The sequence below is a fragment of the Hevea brasiliensis genome, chromosome 13 (assembly GCF_030052815.1).
Source record: "Hevea brasiliensis isolate MT/VB/25A 57/8 chromosome 13, ASM3005281v1, whole genome shotgun sequence".
Lineage (NCBI taxonomy): Eukaryota > Viridiplantae > Streptophyta > Magnoliopsida > Malpighiales > Euphorbiaceae > Hevea > Hevea brasiliensis.
This window is the reverse complement of record NC_079505.1, coordinates 87249659-87268698: the sequence shown is the minus strand read 5'-3', so window position 1 is coordinate 87268698 and position 19040 is coordinate 87249659. Positions and strand designations below refer to the sequence as shown.

General features: G+C 35.7%; 2 protein-coding genes and 1 long non-coding RNA gene across 6 annotated transcripts; 2 read left to right on the top strand and 1 right to left on the bottom strand.

The window, feature by feature from the left end:
- Positions 1–366: 366 nt before the first annotated feature.
- Positions 367–3768, top strand: LOC110658377 (uncharacterized). The gene is made up of 3 exons (XM_058132724.1): positions 367–672; positions 2938–2992; positions 3160–3768. The coding sequence occupies exons 1-3, from the start codon at positions 520–522 to the stop codon at positions 3528–3530; spliced, it is 579 nt and encodes a 192-aa protein (XP_057988707.1). The 5' UTR covers positions 367–519; the 3' UTR covers positions 3531–3768.
- Positions 3769–4456: 688 nt separating this feature from the next.
- Positions 4457–7609, top strand: LOC110658378 (uncharacterized). 4 transcript variants are annotated; one of them, XR_009142675.1, is made up of 5 exons: positions 4457–5342; positions 5433–5964; positions 6060–6143; positions 6412–6470; positions 6651–7609. It is a non-coding gene; the product is annotated as an uncharacterized LOC110658378 (long non-coding RNA). The 4 variants fall into 4 exon arrangements; XR_009142674.1 differs by having other exon boundaries at positions 6060–6470; positions 6651–6744; positions 7239–7609; XR_002495555.2 differs by lacking the exon at positions 6412–6470.
- Positions 7610–9734: 2125 nt separating this feature from the next.
- On the bottom strand, positions 9735–19022 carry LOC110658379 (DNA-directed RNA polymerase III subunit rpc-3). The gene is made up of 14 exons (XM_021815954.2): positions 18866–19022; positions 18635–18782; positions 18157–18275; positions 17977–18064; positions 16768–16919; positions 16393–16545; positions 16174–16281; positions 12149–12260; positions 11345–11491; positions 11167–11204; positions 10986–11078; positions 10425–10508; positions 10207–10347; positions 9735–10085 (listed from the first exon to the last, which is right to left on the bottom strand). The coding sequence occupies exons 1-14, from the start codon at positions 18935–18937 to the stop codon at positions 9951–9953; spliced, it is 1590 nt and encodes a 529-aa protein (XP_021671646.2). The 5' UTR covers positions 18938–19022; the 3' UTR covers positions 9735–9950.
- Positions 19023–19040: the final 18 nt, after the last annotated feature.

Here is a 19040-nt window from a genome sequence, read left to right as displayed (position 1 = left end):
CTATTTATTTAATTAATTTATAATATCACTAAATGAAAAAAAAAAAGAAATTATGTATTTAATTATTGAAAATTGATATAGTAATTTTGGTGTAATTTTTATATTATAATTTAAATTATATAAATATAAAAATATTATTTTATTGGTGAGTGCAGTTCATTCACATAATGAATCGGAAGCTGCCATTCCCACTTTCTTTAGAAGCACGCAAAAACCTTAGATCAGACCGGGAGCTCAATATTCAACAAAATCCGGCTCAGCCCAGTCCATTGTCATTCCTATCCTAAATGATTTAATGATGGGCTGGGTCAAGCCTGGAGAGCAAGCCCATATAACACCTATGCCATCGCTCGGTCAGAGGTGAGACGGTGAGGGTCCCATAACAATTCACGCCTTCTCCTTCCCATAACATCCAAGTTGGAACGGGGAAGGACAATTGGAAAGCAGAGAATTGATTGAGAGAGAAGCAAATCAAAAGATCCACGCTCCGTGGTTGTGTAGGCCATAGGGTTCTTTTCAATGGAAGAAACAAAGCCCGTTCAATTCTCCACAGATCCACAACCACCACGAACCCACTCCAACAAAAGAAAGCTTAGCAGCGTCGAACTCCGCAATTCCTCCTACTTCAAAATTCGCGCCCTTGTTCGACAACTCCGTCCCCAGTTTATCCAGGTAAAAGCTTGGCGTCTGTTTTATCATGGTGAATCTGTTGGTATGTTTCTTTTGTATGCTATTGTTAGACTTCAGCGCATGATTCTTTTCTTATTGTTTATTAATGAAAGAAGATCAAAATTTGATCTCTTTTCGTTATATGAGCAGTCTGAAAATACTTACCTGCTAACATGGTGATTCCATGGATTAAATTCTGCATTTAATTTCTGTTATGGGTTTATTATATTTGTCGAGTCGGTTTCTTTGAAGTGCATACATTTCTCGATCACTTTTTGCTTTGGTGCCGAGAAAAATATGGAAGTATAACAAAATATTGAAGTTATGAATATCAACTCTTTTTTTTTTTTTTAAATATCATTATCTTCTTTTTCTTCTAATTCTCCGCTTTTGTATAATTTCAGAATATTAAGAAATTATATGTGTTTATTAATTAATCGATATGAAGTGCTAATGTTGTTGGAGAATAACTGATATGACTATTTTTTCCCTTCTGGATTCCTTTTGCTTTTTCTATATTGTCTATTTTTGTTTGATTTATTGGGGTAAATGGGAACCTGTGGCTACTTGTTTTGGTGAATTCTTATTTGGGTTTAGATCTAGTTGTTCATGGATAATAGCTCCATGATTAATCCATTCAAGGAAACAACTAAGAAGAATTTATGTTGCTATTTTTTTCCTAACTCTAAATGCAAATTACAATCTGTCAATCACTAGTATTTGGAATATTGTGTTATTTCAATTAGCTATAATTCACATGATAGTTTTTGAGGTTATGGATTACCTTAGTATGCTGAACGGTTGTTGCATTCTGTAACTGGTGGGCCATGCTTTTTGGAGCTTCAAGGCAAGCTCACCAAGTTTGGATTATGTTTTGCAATATGGGCCAGTATAATTCTCTTATTGATGGTAGAACTTAAAAATTTTGTTGCTGATAGTTGAATTTTGGTATGTTATTTGGCATCCATAGAGGGTTAATCTTGGTGTAACCCTTAAGGTTGCTCCTTTGTGACTGTAAAGTCACAGATTTTTGTGGAAATAGCCTCTCTGCAAAATGTTAAAAGAGAGGCTGTGTTTGCTAAATGATTGCCCCTTGACCCTTGGTAACTGGGGAGCCTAGGTGTGCCCTTTATTTGGGCTTCTGTATCTTACCATTTTCAGGTTTGTTCTTAACTTGGTCTTTGTCAGTTAAAAATGGTTTCTTGGCTTCTTATTGTATTATTTTAACTTAAGTCTTATGAATGGGGATGGGTAGTGGCTGTGCTGCAAAGTGCAAGTGTGGTTGTGAGATTGAAGCAGGTGCATAGACAATTTAAGTTTTGTTTTTGGGAATTATTTTACCAAGAAGTTGGCTTTATTTCAAGCATTCACGTGTTATTATTGATCTATCATTTTGTCTTATATTTTAAATTTAAGAATTTGTATATTTCCATTTCAATAGTACATTGTTAAGCACTTGAATGATTAAGTAATATGTTGACACCATGTGAAACCCAACGACTGCAACCAGTGGTACCAATTTGTTTAACCCTGCATGGACACTAAATTCTAGATCTGTAGTCCAATCAAGTGCAATGAACGCGAGATGTAGAGAAACAGATGTTATCAGGAAGAGTATCATAAATACAGGGTGCAATGAGAGGCATATTAAAAGCACGTAAAGAAGTAATATTCGTCATTTTTCTTGAAAAGGCAGTTGAGGATGTGCTCATCCAGGCCATTGCAAAGCCCCCAATATTTAGGGACAGAGAGGTAGCTGGATCGCTAGAAGTTGTATTATCTTCACTATGGCATTTAGTTTTTCAATTATTTCAATGAATCTAGGGGATTAGTATTGGCATGCATGAGATTGAACTGATAAACCTTACCGTGGGCTGACCTATGATTTATTATCCCCTTATTGTAATTCTCAGGGATTCCAAAAATGATAAAAAATTATAAATGGCACATATAGATCAGTGGTTTGAATATAACCCTGGATCTTTGTTATCTTGAGTTTTATAAAACTTTTGTATGCATAATACCTGTGGTGATCATTTATCATGCACTTTATTTTATTACATGATTACTTCTAACTCTATGATGCAAAGTTTTGACTTTTGATATAAAAGTTGACGAAACAAGAGCCATTGCAATTGTTGCTGCTTTCTTTAACGGAATCCCCTAGGAATCCTAGAGTAATTCAACCTAATGGTCTCCTTTCCCCTTTGTTATGTCTTACATATGCCTTTTTTCTTTTTGCAAACTAAATAATGTTTCTCAATGCAGGTGCTTCAGTCACCTGACTTTCGGAATTGTAAAGCAGCTCATGAACTTCGAATACGTTAGTCCCTCTTTTTTAACTGTCTTGCTTGATGCTGTTCCTTATGGAATTTTGATTGACATATATTGGCCGTATTAATTTTCTCATATTTGTAGGATTTGCTGTATGGTGATAAGAAAATCAAAATTTCTGTCTTGCTAACTCATGTTCATGTATCCAACTTGTAGAAATGAAGCTTGTGATGGATTCATGCAAGCAGATGACCATGGAGATAGATCCCCTTGAGAAGTTTGTGTTGGAATGTCAGCCTTCCTCAGGTAAAAGCATGCCTGTAAAACAATCCTGGGACAGACAAAAGGATAGAGAAGTACCAGAGTTGCTTCGGCATAACAAGCCATCAGAACAACCTGCAGAACAGAAAACACATACAAATTTCAACTCACAGATGAAGCTTGATGATCGCCGGACACGAAAGAGTTATATTGTTGGTGGTTCAGTTTTTGGTTGGAACTTCATAACATTTGGAGGCAGTAGCCCTGTTTATTATGGGGTGACGAAGGAGTCTTACAGAAACACCCTTAACAGGAAAATGTCATGAACTCCTCTTTTTAAGTAATAATATAGAAAATGCACATTCTATAGTGTAGCAACTTTGAATTGGCCATTGCTCGAAAGAATAGAAAAACTTTGAAGTAGCCATTAGAAGCCAGAAAATATTCATTTTGTTTAAGAAAGTTGAAAATTTTGATGGAAAGAAGCCAGTTGTCATGTTGTTTTTAACAGACGGGACCAATTTTGCCATTACTGGGTGGGAATGGATTCAGCACGGTTTCATATTTGCTTTCAAGGTGGGTAGGAGTGCAACTTATTGTTTCCATTTCTCTTGCTTCTAAGTTATGCTTCAAGGTTCAAGCACGTGCATGTTTTCTGTTTCTGGTAAATATCTTTTAGTGAATGTTGCTAATCATAGTGTTTTGTTGCCATTTTCCCTGAACTATGACAATACCCGAATATAGATCCGGTGACCTGCATAGCCAGGTGGTTCGAGCTTGGGAATTTAATACATATATGTAGAGCTTAGCTCAGCTTGCCGTGCCTAATTTATAAAAATTATTTTATCTATTTTTTATTATAGAGCTGTACATAATTAAATATAGAAATCCTAATATTTGGGTCTGTTGTAGGACATGCCTACTTATGGGTAGTGTTGTTGAACCGCGGTAAGACTGGACCTGGACCATTTTATCAACCCGATAGCTTCCAGCTCATGGCACGGCACCCTCCTTCATGGCGGGGAAAAAATTAACATTAATGCACTATAATATAAAAGCGAAGACAAATTGCACGGTGCAATTGATTTTGAGGGACTACAATTACAATTTCGTCCTTCCCTCCACGATTTTTGGCCTTTTCAAGATCTGGGTTTTGTTGTCTTTTGGTTCTATGTTGCTGTTTGACGATTTTACCCATCCTTTTTTGACCTTCTTGCCCATACCACCCCCCTCTCCCCCCCCCCCCCAACCCAAAACGACGCCGTTCAAAAGCCTTTCTTTCTGTAACTTTGCTTTTCCTTCGCGCCTGTTTTTGTGTTTTCCTCCAGCTTCTCACCCTAATCTTCTGAAAGAAATAAACATATCCAGCGCCGTCTCACCGCCTTCGGAGCATCATACCGCCATTCCGCCGCCGTCGCTCCCTTCATCAGGTCCGGAGAACCCAGTGGTACCAATCCGACAGCGTGGGGTGGCCCGCAGCCAAAGATAGGCCTGGGTTCACCACGGACTAATCAACTGCAACTTCCGTCGTTTATGCCTCACTAAAGCATAGTCAGCTCCAGATGACATCCATTGCTTTTTCAGGATCTGCAGAAAGTTGGGTCACTAACATGTTGAGAAATCAGATTTGCAAATCATATTTTTTTGCGTTTTTTAATGTGTTTTTTTCCCTCTTTCCATATGGATTATTGTATCTGGGATCTCTTTTGCAGAGACTGGTATTAAATATAAATCTGAAAATGGAAAACCATTTTCCCAAGGAAAGTCAATTCGTGGTTTTAATCATCAAAATTTGAAATTGAACAGTTAATTTCCCAACTCTTTTGCAATTAAATCAAAATCATCTTTGTCGAATCTCTGATCTTAGATATGACTGAGGTATGTTAATGCTAATCAGAAATGCCATTTCTCTTTCTATTTTGAAATTTGATAATTGGCTATATGTTGTCTTTTCTTATTGAGAAATTGAAATGGCACTTAATAAAGCCAAATCGATCTCCACTTTTGTTCCAGTCGTCGTTTAATGTCTTCGTTTTTTTGTTTACAATAAAAAACATACTGTGGTTATTGCAATAGGTTCAAGCAGCTGCTGACACAGTTAGGAGCAGGTTTCAAGGTCATTGAACTGGATGAGGAAAGTAAGAGTATAAGACCTCTTTGCCTGATCTAAAACTGTTTTTTGAGCTAAAAAATTCTGCATTTTAAATCAAATTTCTCTTTTTTTAAAGGTGATGGAGCTGAAATTCAATCAGCTTTAGCAGAGTGGACTGGACTGAACTAAGGACTGTACCTGACGTGTTTATTGGTTGTAGTGATTATAAGGCCAAACTCCACATTGCTGTTGCTTGATTTCAATTTTGTTCTCGAGGATCATTACTTGGCTATAACAATAAATTGATCGTTGGAAAAATGAACACAGATGTCAAAACGAAATCAATCCTTTTATTTTATTGCTTTGTTTTGATTGAACCCTTGGTATGTAGTGATTGGTATTTGATGGGGACATCTGCTTCAGATCCTGATGGTACATATGAATATGATCTTCGTAATACTCTTATGTACACTTTGTTTCTTCGTTTAGCTTATTATTATTATTATTATTATTTTGCTGAACTAGCTTATTTTCTGTTGTAGCAATTTTGGTTCTTAATTCTAAATTGTTAACTTCTAATCCATTGGCTGAGAATTGAGTGATCTAGAGTGTGAGACAAGGCATAAGAGATTGTGTTGGTGACCCGGTTGGCCTCAATAAAATATCTGGTTAGCGTACAATGTACGATATTTTGTTTGTTATGCCCTATATTTTTGCTTTATTCCTTTTCGTTCCTGCTCATTGTTAATGCACATTACTGTAGGGTCAAAGCAAAGGAGGGGAAGTGCTGTGGGAGCAGGTGCTAATTCTTCATGTAGACATTGTCCAAGGAGGCATCCAGCATTAGGTTTTCTTTTCTAGCTTGAATTTCAAAACATGAGCATGTTTCATTTCCCCTGGCTTTTATCATGGTCATCAATGCAAATTTTTTTCTCAATGGTTTAGGTATATGTACTGTGCAAGATAAAATATTTCGTCTCTTTTATTTTAGTTATTACTAATTTTTCCACTATTGTTACTTTTCCTTCTGTACATCCTATAATGTGAAAAATTATTTTGTACTTTTTACATATGAGTTTTTGGAGCTGATTGCTAAGTCATTTAAGAATTTCAAGGTTCTGGTGCTTTCTTCGTGTGAGGGTTTCTCCACTGATGAACTTGCTGCCAATTGCAGGTTTTCATTTTTACTCTTCGCCACTCTTGATGCATTTCTTAAATCCTAATTGTTGGGTTGTATATGCATTTCATAAATTTGTTTCCATTTCAATTATTTAACTTGATTAATTTTTAAAAAATTTTTGGTTTTTTTTTTTTTCAATAATTTGGATGGTTTTTGATTCTGGCATTCGAGAAGTTCAATGTAAAGAAGGATGTAGCTGAGCACATAAAGAAGGAATTCAATAGGAGGCATAGACCGGCTTGGCATTGCTTGGCTGGTCAGAATTTTGGTAACCTCATTTGAACCGTATTCTTTTTGTGGGGCATTTATTTTATTTTTCTCAGATTTGAAGCTTTGTGTTGCTATTTTTTCTTTGATATTGAAGTGTTTTCATGTGCAAGGATTTATGCTTTTGGTTCCCAATTCAATTCATTATTTGCTGGACGACTGATGCTATTTCTATAATTAAAGCATGGAATACTTAGATCTAAGCTTAGATTAGATGTTATTTACTTATATCTATGTTCATTGCCAATATTGCATGTATGGTTTTCTCCTCTTTACTTTTGCTTGATTGTCAGTATAAGCTTCAGCTTGAGGCTTGCCTTTTGCAATTATTTTTTTAACAAAAGGATCATAAAAGCTTGCATTTTTTTTCTCTCACGCTAATGTGAATATAATGGGTTGAATAAAATTGTGATGTAGCAGGTGTGGTTTGATTTATTTGTATTCTTTATTCCTGTATATTTTTTGTTTAGCCGTAGGATTTGGTGTAATGTACAGGATTAGCACTTTGTAGATGAGAGTTTAAACTTCGATATGGTTGAAGCAATGACATGTGACTCTTGCTTCTTCTCCTCCTTTTTGACGTGTGGATCATACATGCACAAACAGGAAAGTCAAATCCAGCAGTTGAAACTCCGAATAAATTTGGGGCAAATCTATTTCCTCTGATACTTAATTCAGTGGACGTCCAACTTCTAGACTTGATTTGTTTATGAACTAGATGCACAGTTTAAAATAAATAACCTCCAGGAATCCTTAACTTGGATTTTAACTGGAACCATCATTTGATTTCTCAATTTAGTTGACTCTTAGAAAAAAGTTACTGGCTAAAATCAGTAAATTCAACCATATGTTCCTTGTTTATATCACTTTTTCTTAATGTCCCTGCAATAATTTAATGTCTTGCGGCATAGAAAAAGTTACGACTCAAGGGTTGCACTACAAGATTATGCGAATTTTGGTATATCAACCTTCAAAAAATTTCTTTAACCAAAACTATAAGCCTAAGAGAAGTTCGCAAACTGTATCATCAACCTTAATTTATTAATAAATATGAAAATATTTTTAGAATTATTTAAAAAAAAAATTCTTGCCCGAAGCAATCTTAATTTATTAATAAATATGAAAATATTATTAAAATTTTAAAAAAAATTTCTTACCCGAAGCATGAGGGTGTATCTCTAGTAATATATGTGAAGGATATGACATTTTTTGTTGCACCGCGGTTTTTTTTTTTTTTTAAACAAATTGAATTTCATTGCAGCCTAAATCGGCATAAAAGAAGTTACGCAATGAGCTTGATCCGCATCATTTACAAGAAACGAGAAATCACGAAGGGCCTTAGAAGCCCGACCATGGGCTGCTCTGTTACATATCCTTTTACGTGTCCAACAAAAAATATTTAATTATTTTTTTATTTTTTAATATTAAAATATTATTTTAATATTTTAATTTTATTAAAAAATTTTAAATATTTTATTTAATTAAATATTATTTTAATTTTTTTTAATAAATAAAGAATATTGTTTAGGCAAATCATAATTTATTTCTTTATGTTTGGTAAAATTTATAAATTAATTTTTATATTTTTTAAAATTTACCTATTTAGTTTTGATATTTTAATAAATCTATAAAATAATATCTAATTGGGCAAAATTAAAAATTTATACAATTATATATTTTTGATTTCACAAATTAAAAATTGTAAATTATATATTAAAATTTTTAACATAATTAATATTATTAATTTTAAAAATTAATTATTAATTATAAAATTAATTATTTATTAAAATTTCAAAAGATAAATATAGATTTTAAAAATATAGAGACTAATATATAAATTTTGCTAAATTTTAGAGATAAAATTATAATTTATTCTATTTTTAATTAGAAATTATTTATAATTCATCACTAAAAACTCACGCACTAAAAACTCACGCACTCACAGGACTGGTTTCTGACGCGGCGGCGCTAAACTTTGTTTGCCTGATGGGTCATCTGCGTTTCCAGTTGTCTCGCCTTGATTTTGTAATAGCTATGTTTATTATCATTGAGATTCTATCTTTCGTTTTTTTTTAAAAAAAAAAATGAACAAAAGAAGCAGAGAGGTTGACGATATCATTGACCAAGTCTTGTATTTCAAGAGCCTCGAGTCTTTGGAAGAGAGTCCCCTTCGAGGACAACCCGATGCGATGGAAGCCTTTGGCTTTGACAAGAAGGACAGCTTCCCCGCTTGCAAGACAGTCTAAAATTAGCGGGCTAGTGATTGCTGGAACGCGCTTGCAGAACCAACCAAGGGAAAACCTCAGGTGGTCTCGGCATATGCCCACCACAGCCCCATGTTTCCTCGTTTGGGCACTGCTGCATCACAATTGAATTTGATAGCGTGAGCTTGCGGAGGGGACCAATGCATTTCCAGTTGAATGGTTGAGGGTGCTGCATGGTGGAGCTCTCTTGAGCTAATGGAAAGTCCTCAAGATGGTGCTGAGCTGCCGATATCAAGTCCTGGAAGGATGGGTACTGGTTCTGATTATAGGAGTTAGGAACCACATCTTTTCATAGAACCAGGAGAGTTCCCTCTCTTATCATGGCCAGACATCATCAATTGATCACCTTAATAGGCATATATGTGATTACACTTTCCATGGAAAACTTGTGGGCTTTCCTTTCGAGCCCATCTTCACAAACTATGATAAGAAGCCGCGATCAGGCAGCTTTCTGCTCCATTATCTGTTTCTGTAAACAGAATGGATCGCCTGCTAATTTATTGTCTTCTGCGTCAGTACATGTTTCATTTGCTTCCATGCAGGTTTCTGAAAGTCGTCTGATAATTTCTTTTCTGGCCACTCAAAAAATATTCAATGAAATAATTTACTGAATTCTGTTGTGAAAAATGTTATTACTGTTATTTTATTTGAGAGCCCAAAGTGGGTTCCCATTGTACAAGCCCAATGTCCACCCCTGGAGTTTAGGATTCTGAAAAATGCTAGGAAATAAAACCAATGGAAGTCGATTCTGGATAATATGAATATAGCAAATGTTGGGTTGCGCATGCTTGGTTTGAAACAGAAAAGCGTTTGTAGAAGGAAAAATTCCAAAAAAGAAAAACTACTCCAATTCCTCTGTAAGCCTAGCGAGCCACAACGAAGCCATAGAACAAAATTCAGCGAGATTGGGTGGTGATATTGCAGTGATCAGATGCACTTTAATTTAGAAGTCATGGAAAAGCATAATAGCATCGTCAAGCTTCATCTGTGAGGACTCCATCAAAATTCTCATTTTTTTAAGTTTCTCGTATTTATCTTTCATCGGCCCCTCGCGTCTATCAATGGGCAGATTTACAATCTGAAACAAGTTGACACAGTAATATGATTAATACCTGAAAATACTACGTTATAGCAGCCAAAAAGCAGTTGTTGCAAAATATTTATTGAAACAGCACAATATCAGAGATTAATTGCCAAACCTCCTTTTGCTGTTCTAGCTCATAAGCTACTCGAAGACTCAAATTTAAGGCAGCATGGAACAGCTCATCCAGTACATGTTCCCAAAGAACAAGCTTATTTACCTTCCACAACAAGAAAGTTGCTGTTCCCACAACTAATTTCTGCATGAACGATTCAATAACATCTTTAATTAGTGATACACTTGCACACAAACATATAAACAGAAACACTTGTTTACCTCCATAAGCAAGTAGTCATCCTGCCACAGCTTATAAAGAATCTTAGTTGTTTCCTTCTTTTCAACAAATATAGTATCTGAAATCTAAAGAAAAAGGTAGAGTGAACAATATAGCAAAAGCATCATCCAAATTAATCTCACAGAGGATAGAGAATAAAAAACTACTAAACAAAGCCAAAAAGAAAAATAAAATAAGCCCAAACAAAAAAATTAATGGGCATATGGTTTTAAGCACATCAAGTGACACTGAGATTTTGCTTAGTTAAGATTTCATCCTAGATCAAGAAATAACAGAGGCTACACATATGTTACATGATTCCATGCAAAAAAGTTTGCACTACCATGACCAATATTCAGTGTCATTCAAACTCAAGCATAGGGCAAGAATGACAAATTTCATAAAACAACTTCCTTACACCTCTTCAACTTAAAAGTCTCAAATGCACTTAACACCTGAGTATTGCATCCATCATGGGAGTTATAGCATATTGGAAATTTAAATCAGAACAATAATTCCTCTAATATTTACAAATTCAGAGGAAAGTTGGTCTAACTCATTACCTTATCAGTCTCAAGTAGGCGACTGGCCTTGGACAGTAACCTAAAAATTCTATACGCATCCCTCCCATATCTTTTCAGCACAATTGATTCCACCTGCAGTATAGGAAATGTAGCCATAATTTATTTTATAGTGAAACACCAGAGCTTCAAATTTTGAGGAAAATCCATAGATCAAACAGACCTCTTCGCTCTGAGCTGCTTCAATAATATGCTTGAAATCTGCATGATAAGTACGATGGTGTCACAAAAAACCAGAGTAATTACTCATCCAAAAGAAAATATGGAGCTCCATCTTGGAAGGAAACATAGTTTTATATTTCAAGAAGAACTGGACTGGAATGAGAAAAGACAAACGATACCTATACTATATGATTCATCAGCCACTGTTACAAAAGGTGGGGGAGAACTCAACTGAACAAGGGCAGCCCTGACATGATCAAAGGTCATGTTACGGCCTTTTTCACTCTTAATTACTTCTTCATAAATGGAATTCACCGATAATGGAACTGCAAAAGTTATAGTTATCAGCATTGACACATGTAACTGGGGGAGTTGCATGAAAAATGGTAGGGAAGAGGATTTCTCATTTTTCTTGCTCTTTTAAATTTTTCCTCCTTTTTTGTTGACAAAACATTGGAACAATATGGGAAAAAAAATTATACATAAAATAAAAATGTAAGTAAATATAGCACTAAGTGAGTCATAACTAACAATATGTGCACCTGCACTTGTAACAGATATAATTATCTGATATTATCTAATAAAGACATCTTTCACTAAATCCAGTTACAAAGCTACAAAACTGATAAATTTGAACCTTATATTGGTTAGAAGTAGCTGCTCTAACTAGATAGAACTTAGTGAACTAGGACAAACCCAATTCCTAATTTGGGCCTGTGCACTGACCAAATCATTTAGTCAACACAGAAACCATCATCTTTTGCATCACTACATAAACTCAACTCAACAACTTCAACATAATTTTTTTGCCTACTCAGATCTAGACTCAGGAATCATTAGTTGTAAATCTATTTATAGCAAACACCTTCAATTCTTCCACCTATATATATAGTGGATCTTTGTTTGTCTTATATATGGAAATACATCCAATCATTTAAATATGAATTAGAGCAAGTAAGCAATCATCTAAGAAATCTTATCACCTGAACTTGCTGTTTTCACTTTCTTCTCTTCAGTTTTAGATGCCTCTAGCATTGCACTTAAGACAATGGCAGCTCCATCGTCCAGTCGTGCTCTCACATTCTCAATGCAATCCTAGTATACAACAAAACAGAGAGCATCATTAAAATATAAACATACAACAAAGCATATATATATATATATATATATATATATATAGAGAGAGAGAGAGAGAGAGAGAGAGAGAGAGAGAAATACACAATAACCAGTGCCCGCAGGGAAGTTTAGAGGATATAATCAAACCCTGCCTCCAACATTTTGGCCTTGTTACTTTACCATCTGGAATTTTATCTAAAAGAAAAAGCTCCTGAGTTTTAAGAACTTTCACTTTACACCCACTTTAAACCAGCCTAGGCAAGGTATCGGAAAATAGTCACGCATGCATCATGTGACTTCCAGAAACTATCTTCCGCCTATTTCTTCAATGAATCCAACTTCTCCGAAAACCATGTTATGCAGAGAATACTCAACTCAACTCAACTAAGCCTTTATCCCAAAAATTTGGGGTCGGCTATATGGATTTGCTTTCTCCACTCTAAACGATTTTGAGTTAAATCCTCAGAAATGTGTAATGTTTCTAGCTCATGTTGTACTACTCTCCTCCAAGTCAATTTAGGTCTACCCCTTTTTTTCTTTCTATCTTCTAACCTAATGTGCTCTACTTGTCTAACTGGAGCCTCCGTATTTTTACGCTTCACATGACCAAACCATCTCAATCTCCCTTCTCTCAACTTATCTTCAATTGGCACCACTCCTACCTTTTCTCTAATACTCTCGTTACGGACTTTATCTAGTCTAGTATGGCCACTCATCCACCTTAACATTCTCATCTCTGCAACTCTTATCTTAGACGCACACGACTCTTTCAGTGCCCAACACTCACTACCATATAACATAGCCGGTCGTATGGCTGTACGGTAAAATTTTCCTTTCAACTTATTGAGAATCTTACGATCACATAAAATGCCGTGGCACATCTCCACTTCAACCATCCGGCTTTAATCCTATGACTAACATCTTCCTCACATCCCCCATCTACTTGAAGGACTAAGCCTAGATATTTAAAGTGATTACTTTGGGACAGTACCACTCCATTCAAACTAACTCCTTCCTATCACTAGTTTGGCCTTCACTGAACTTGCAATGCATATATTCTGTCTTCGTTCTACTTAACTTAAAACCCTTTGACTTTAGAGCACTTCTTCAAAACTCTAACTTTCTATTGACTCCTTCTCGTGTCTCATCTATCAGAACAATATCATCCGCAAACATCATGCACCAAGGAATACTCTCTTGTATATGTTTCATCAATTCATCTAAAACTAATGTAAAAAGGTAAGGGCTTATGGCTGATTCTTGGTGTAATCCAATTGAGATCGAAAAATCTCTTGTGTCCCCTCCCACCGTGCGCACAATAGTAGTTGCTCATTCATACATATCTTTCAACACTTGTATGTACCTAATAGATACCATCTTTTGTTCTAACACATTCAATAAGATATCTCTTGGAACACTATCATAAGCCTTCTCCAAATCAATAAAAACCATATGCAGATCTTTCTTCACATCTCTATATTTCTCCATCAAGCTTCTAATGAGAAAAATCGCTTCCATAGTTGAACGACCGGACATGAAACCAAATTGATTAAGAGAGATAGAAGTATCATGACGTAGTCGATGCTCTACAATTCTCTCCCACAACTTCACAGTATGGCTCATGAGTTTAATTCCCCTATAGTTTGAGCAACTCTGTATGTCTCCCTTATTTTTAAAAATGGGTACTAAGATACTCCTCCTCCATTCATCAAGCATTTTCTTTGAGTTTAGAATTTTATTAAATAATTTAGTTAACCATACCACTCCCATATCTCCCAAACACTTTCACACTTCAATTGGTATTTCATCGGGTTCACAGGCTATACCCACTTTCATTCTCTTAAGTACTTCCTTTACTTCTAAAGATCTAATCCTTCTAGTATAATTCACATTTTTTTCTATTGTTCTATAATCTATATTCACGCTATTACCATTTTGACAATTATTAAAGAGATCATTAAAATAATTTCTCCATCTTTCTTTAATGTTCTCATCTTTCACCAACACTTTTCCTTCTTTATCCTTAATGCACCTAACTTGATTGAGATCTTGACATTTCCTTTCTCTCCTCCTTGCTAATCTATAAATATCTTTCTCCCCTTCTTTAATTCCAAGTTTCTCATATAACTTTTCAAAGGCCTGTGCTCTTTCTTGACTAACTGTCTTTTTTGCCTCTTTCTTTGCTATCTTGTACTGTTCATATGTCTCATTATTATCACATTTAGGTAATTTCTTATACCATTCCCTTTTTCTCTTCACTGCCTTTTGTACTTCCTCATTCCACCACCATCTCTCTTTTGAGGGTGGTCCATGTCCTTTAGACTCTCTAAGTACTTTTCTAGCTACTTCTCTCATCTTTGATACCATCTGTATCCACATATCATTGGCCTCCATATTCAGCTTCCATACTTCGGACTCGAGAAGCTCATTTTTGAACTTCACTTGCTTTACTCCTTTGAACTCCCACCACTTTGTTCGAGCTACACTATTTCTTCTGACCTTACTTGAATTGTTCCTAAACTTGACATCCAAGACCACCAACCGATGTTTACTTGTTAAAGCCTCTCCTGGAATGACCTTGCAATCCTTCCATAAAGCTCTATTTGTCTTCCTAGTTAAGAGGAAGTCGATTTGGCTTCTATGTTGCCTACTTTTGAAAGTCACTAAATGTGACTCTCTTTTTATAAAGTAAGTATTTGCTAGCATTAGGTCGTATGCCATAGCAAAATCCAAGATACTTTTTCCCTCCTCATTTCGACTTTCAAAACCAAAACCTCCATGAACATTCTCATAACCTTGTCTATCACTTCCTACATGTCCATTCAAATCTCCACCAATGAAAACATTCTCTTCATTCGGTATGCTTTGTATTAAATCATCCATATCTTCCCAAAACCTTTATTTACTATCATTGTCTAGTCCTATTTGTGGGGCATAAGCACTAACTATATTTATTGTTTCTCCTTCTAGTACTAGCTTTACTAGTATAATTCTATCTCCTACTCTTTTCACAGCTATTACTGCGTCTTTCAATTTCTTGTCTATGATTATGCCCACTCCGTTCTTATTTCTCTCCTTTCCGGTAAACCACAGTTTGTACCCTGAATTACCCACTTCCTTACTTTTCTCTCCTACCCATTTAGTCTCCTGAATGCAAGCAATATTCATCCTTCTCCTTTCCAAGGTATCCACAAGCTCCATTAATTTTCCTGTAAGTGATCCAACATTCCAAGTACCAACCCTGATCCTCCTCCTAACCTGCTCCTTCCTAATTGGTCTCTTTCTATGATATATTCTATTGTTTTCTATGTCTATCTTGTGTTCTGTTCCACTATCTGTTCTACCATCTGTCCTATGGACTAATTTCTTTACCCACACCCGTCCATGATGTGGGAACCCTTGCTCACTTAACACCACACCCAGGCGCCGGCATAGCTAGTCGCTTTCGGTGAACGCCCTACACCCGGGCTCCGATGTAGCGCGTCGTTAGTAGAGGACGCCCCAACGTTTATATCATTTGAATCCATATCATAAGGTGTGACGAAATTTTTACGCTGGTTGTCACCTACCGCAACCCTCCTCCTTTATCTGGGCTTGGGACCGGCTAAGCGCAAACTACTTAGGCTGAGTTCATGTTATGCAGAGAATAATAGCAAAAAAGAGAAATGACCCAATTTAAAAGTTAAAGAGGGCAGTAATCTTCCAGTCCTTTACAATTTTAAGACCTAAAATATTTACCTTAATCATGAAGAGACGATACAAAGCATCAGCAAGAAAACAATTAAAAATTTACACTTGCATTTTTCAAACATTATCAATGCAAAATTTATTGGAAAAATATCATGCTCTTGTTTGTTTGAATAGACAGGTGCAATGAAATGATCAAACCAACCTTATGCCTAAGCCGGCGAATAAATTCCTCAAAATTAGCACGCCAAAGAACTACTTGATTTTCTGCAGCCTCACTATCTATATCAGGCTCTGAAGCAACAAGCTTGCGCTATAAATGTTAGAATGAAAGATTAGTACACGTGTGAAATTCATAATTTAAGAAACAATTGAACTTCAGAATTTAAGAAACAATTAAACAATTCATAATTTCATATACAACCTTGTCTCCGACATGTTTGTCAGGGGATTTATTCTGGTCCTTTTCTCCATCATCATTTAGTTCAGAATCCATTACAAGTGAAAATCTTCTTGCTTCCATAGGCACCGCTGCTGCTAGAACACGTTGTTCTATCGCTTCTGATTCTATAACTATCTGCAAATAGTAGCAGGAAGAAAAATTTTAAAAAATGAGAGCTATCTCTAGAACTATCACATCAAGGAACCTAATCATCTATTTTTGGAAGATACATGTTCCTTTAGACTACAACATAGTTCAATGATAAGTCAATAGTGGCTCATGCATAAGAAATCAACTGTTACTTCTTTTCCATATGACAAGACACTGCCAATAAATTGCATGCAAATAAGTAATAACCTTAGCAGACTTAGCACCTCGCTTCCTAGCAGGAGCATCTTCTTCAGTTGGTGATGCAAGAAAGGGTTCAGAAGCAGGGCAGTGTTCAACATAATGGGCCATCACAAGTTTATGAAGGTTTTCTTGCACAGCATCCACACCTATACTATTTCCTGCAAAAAGGATAATATATTTATTATATATAAATATTACTTGCGTGAAATTTAATTGCTTAAGTGGAGTTGCAAAAATCTTTCACAATTCAATGAACTAAGATCAAATGCTGCTCTATTCTAAACCTAAAAGCTCAGGCATCTGGAGTCATTCTAGGAGACATGGTGTAATTCATTGAGCAAAACAAGCCAATCAGGTACATATTCTGAAAAGGCCAATATGAGAAAAAACAATAAAAGCCAAAAATAAACTTTCCATCAAAAATAAAACTGCTGAAAATTTTTCCCTCATGAATATCCATCCCATGGCAAAATCATATCAAAGAAAGAACAAATGAAGCCCAATTGTGAATTTTTCATCATGGCCCACTAAACAATTGTTTGGCAGTGGCACAACAGTCCAGCAAAAACAAACATAAGGTGCCAGTAAATACTTCCAAAAGCATAGTGAAGTGTTACCTAAAGGTAGAAGCAAAGTACCTTACAAATCACACCACTGGTCATCAGACTTTAAAGCCAGTAATACATGAACAAGAGAATTTCCATTAAGAAAAGGACCAAGCCTTTTCAGCAACAAGATTCTCCATTCTTAAAAAGTGAGAAGTCCAGGTAGAATCCACAAGGCTTCCCATACCATGCTTGGCAAAAATCTTTCACTCAAAGACTCATGCCTCCTCACACACTACCCAGACCCTGTGCTACCTATCCTGGTTCAGTTCTGCTGAACAAGAAGTTGGGATGGGTGTATTTTTTTCAGTACAGGGATAAACACTATATCATCCTATTAACCATATGCACAAATGGACACAGCAGTGATGTCAAGCAATAGTTGCCGATTTGATAATCAGGTTTTACAAGATGATTTTTCTCATCAACAATTTAACCTTGTTTATTACCAATTTAACATTTTATCCAATGTTGTTTTCAATAGAGGCAAATCCAAAATAAGAAGAAACTCTGGCTTACATAAGAAGTACACCTAGTACATAAATTGCAAGATATCCAAGCATTCATTAAAAAAAAAAAAAAAAAAAAAAAACATTCAGGAGATACTTGCCCTCCTTATGACTTGAGTTGGCTCTCTCAACAATTTGCTTCAGTGTTAGCCTACCATGCTGAAGCAAACCCTCAACAATGTCTACACACTGCAAAGATCAATGGTCCAAAAATGAATTATCAAAATTTAAGCCAACTTCACAAAGTTAGTATGCATCTAAGAGAAACTAAAACAACTAACCAGTTTATCGAATTCTTGAGATATAATTGCCAAAAATTTGGAAAACCTCACACGGTGGAGTATGTTATCAAACAATGCCAAGTACTGAGTACTTTGTTTTGGCGCACTCTGAGAACCACCTACAAATACAATCATTCAAAAGATCACCGTTAAGCTTCTTACCTGAATTTGATTTAGTATTATTCCTCTAAACTAAAAGCCCTATACTTCCAAGTGCATCAAGTTATTATCAAACAACCTGACTCAGCCCTGAGAAATTCAACTAGAATTCCATTACTAAAATTTTTAGTACAGTCATAATCCGCGCAAAAGAAAACCCCACCAATCAAACGGAGAATGAACATAAATTGCTAGGGGCCAATACAGGCCTGGCTGTACACTATTTTTTTTGCAATTTCTGGGTATCCCAGCAGACAAGAAACTCAAAAAGCTATCTATTGAGGGAAAAAACAGTGAAATAGAAAAAGAAATGGTTTACCTGTTTCGTCGATACGGTAAGCTTGAACGCAATTGTGCTGGATTAAGACTAGTAAACTGTTCTTCACTTGCATCTGAGAGAGCTCAGTGTATCGGACAATAGTATGAAGAGGTAGGGGTCCTTTGCGGAGAAGACATTCACAAACTTTCTGTTTCACATTAAACTCATGAGAACTCGTAATACCAATAACGGACGTTTTAGACATAATATATAATAGAGAGAGAGACTTACAGCGACGAGATTGCCAAAGTGACTGGTGATGAGGTGGACGGCGTATCTGATGCCGTGCTGAGTCTTCACCATTGTTGTTGCTTGCTACCCTTTCTGACTAGGAGGGGCGGGAAGAAGAGAAGGGAAAGCGAGTCGAATGTGAGGTTTCATTTGGTGCAAATAATTGTTATATATT

Excerpts from the sequence above, each read along its gene's own strand:
- LOC110658377 (XM_058132724.1), top strand. The coding sequence starts at position 520 with ATGGAAGAAACAAAGCCCGTTCAATTCTCCACAGATCCACAACCACCA. Across the intron at positions 673-2,937 it reads TCCGTCCCCAGTTTATCCAG|GTGCTTCAGTCACCTGACTT; the intron begins GTAAAAGCTTGG and ends TTCTCAATGCAG. Across the intron at positions 2,993-3,159 it reads AGCTCATGAACTTCGAATAC|AAATGAAGCTTGTGATGGAT; the intron begins GTTAGTCCCTCT and ends TCCAACTTGTAG.
- LOC110658379 (XM_021815954.2), bottom strand. The coding sequence starts at position 18,937 with ATGGTGAAGACTCAGCACGGCATCAGATACGCCGTCCACCTCATCACC. Across the intron at positions 16,920-17,976 it reads CAACTCAAGTCATAAGGAGG|GAAATAGTATAGGTGTGGAT; the intron begins GCAAGTATCTCC and ends TCCTTTTTGCAG. Across the intron at positions 16,546-16,767 it reads GAGGTGCTAAGTCTGCTAAG|ATAGTTATAGAATCAGAAGC; the intron begins GTTATTACTTAT and ends TACTATTTGCAG.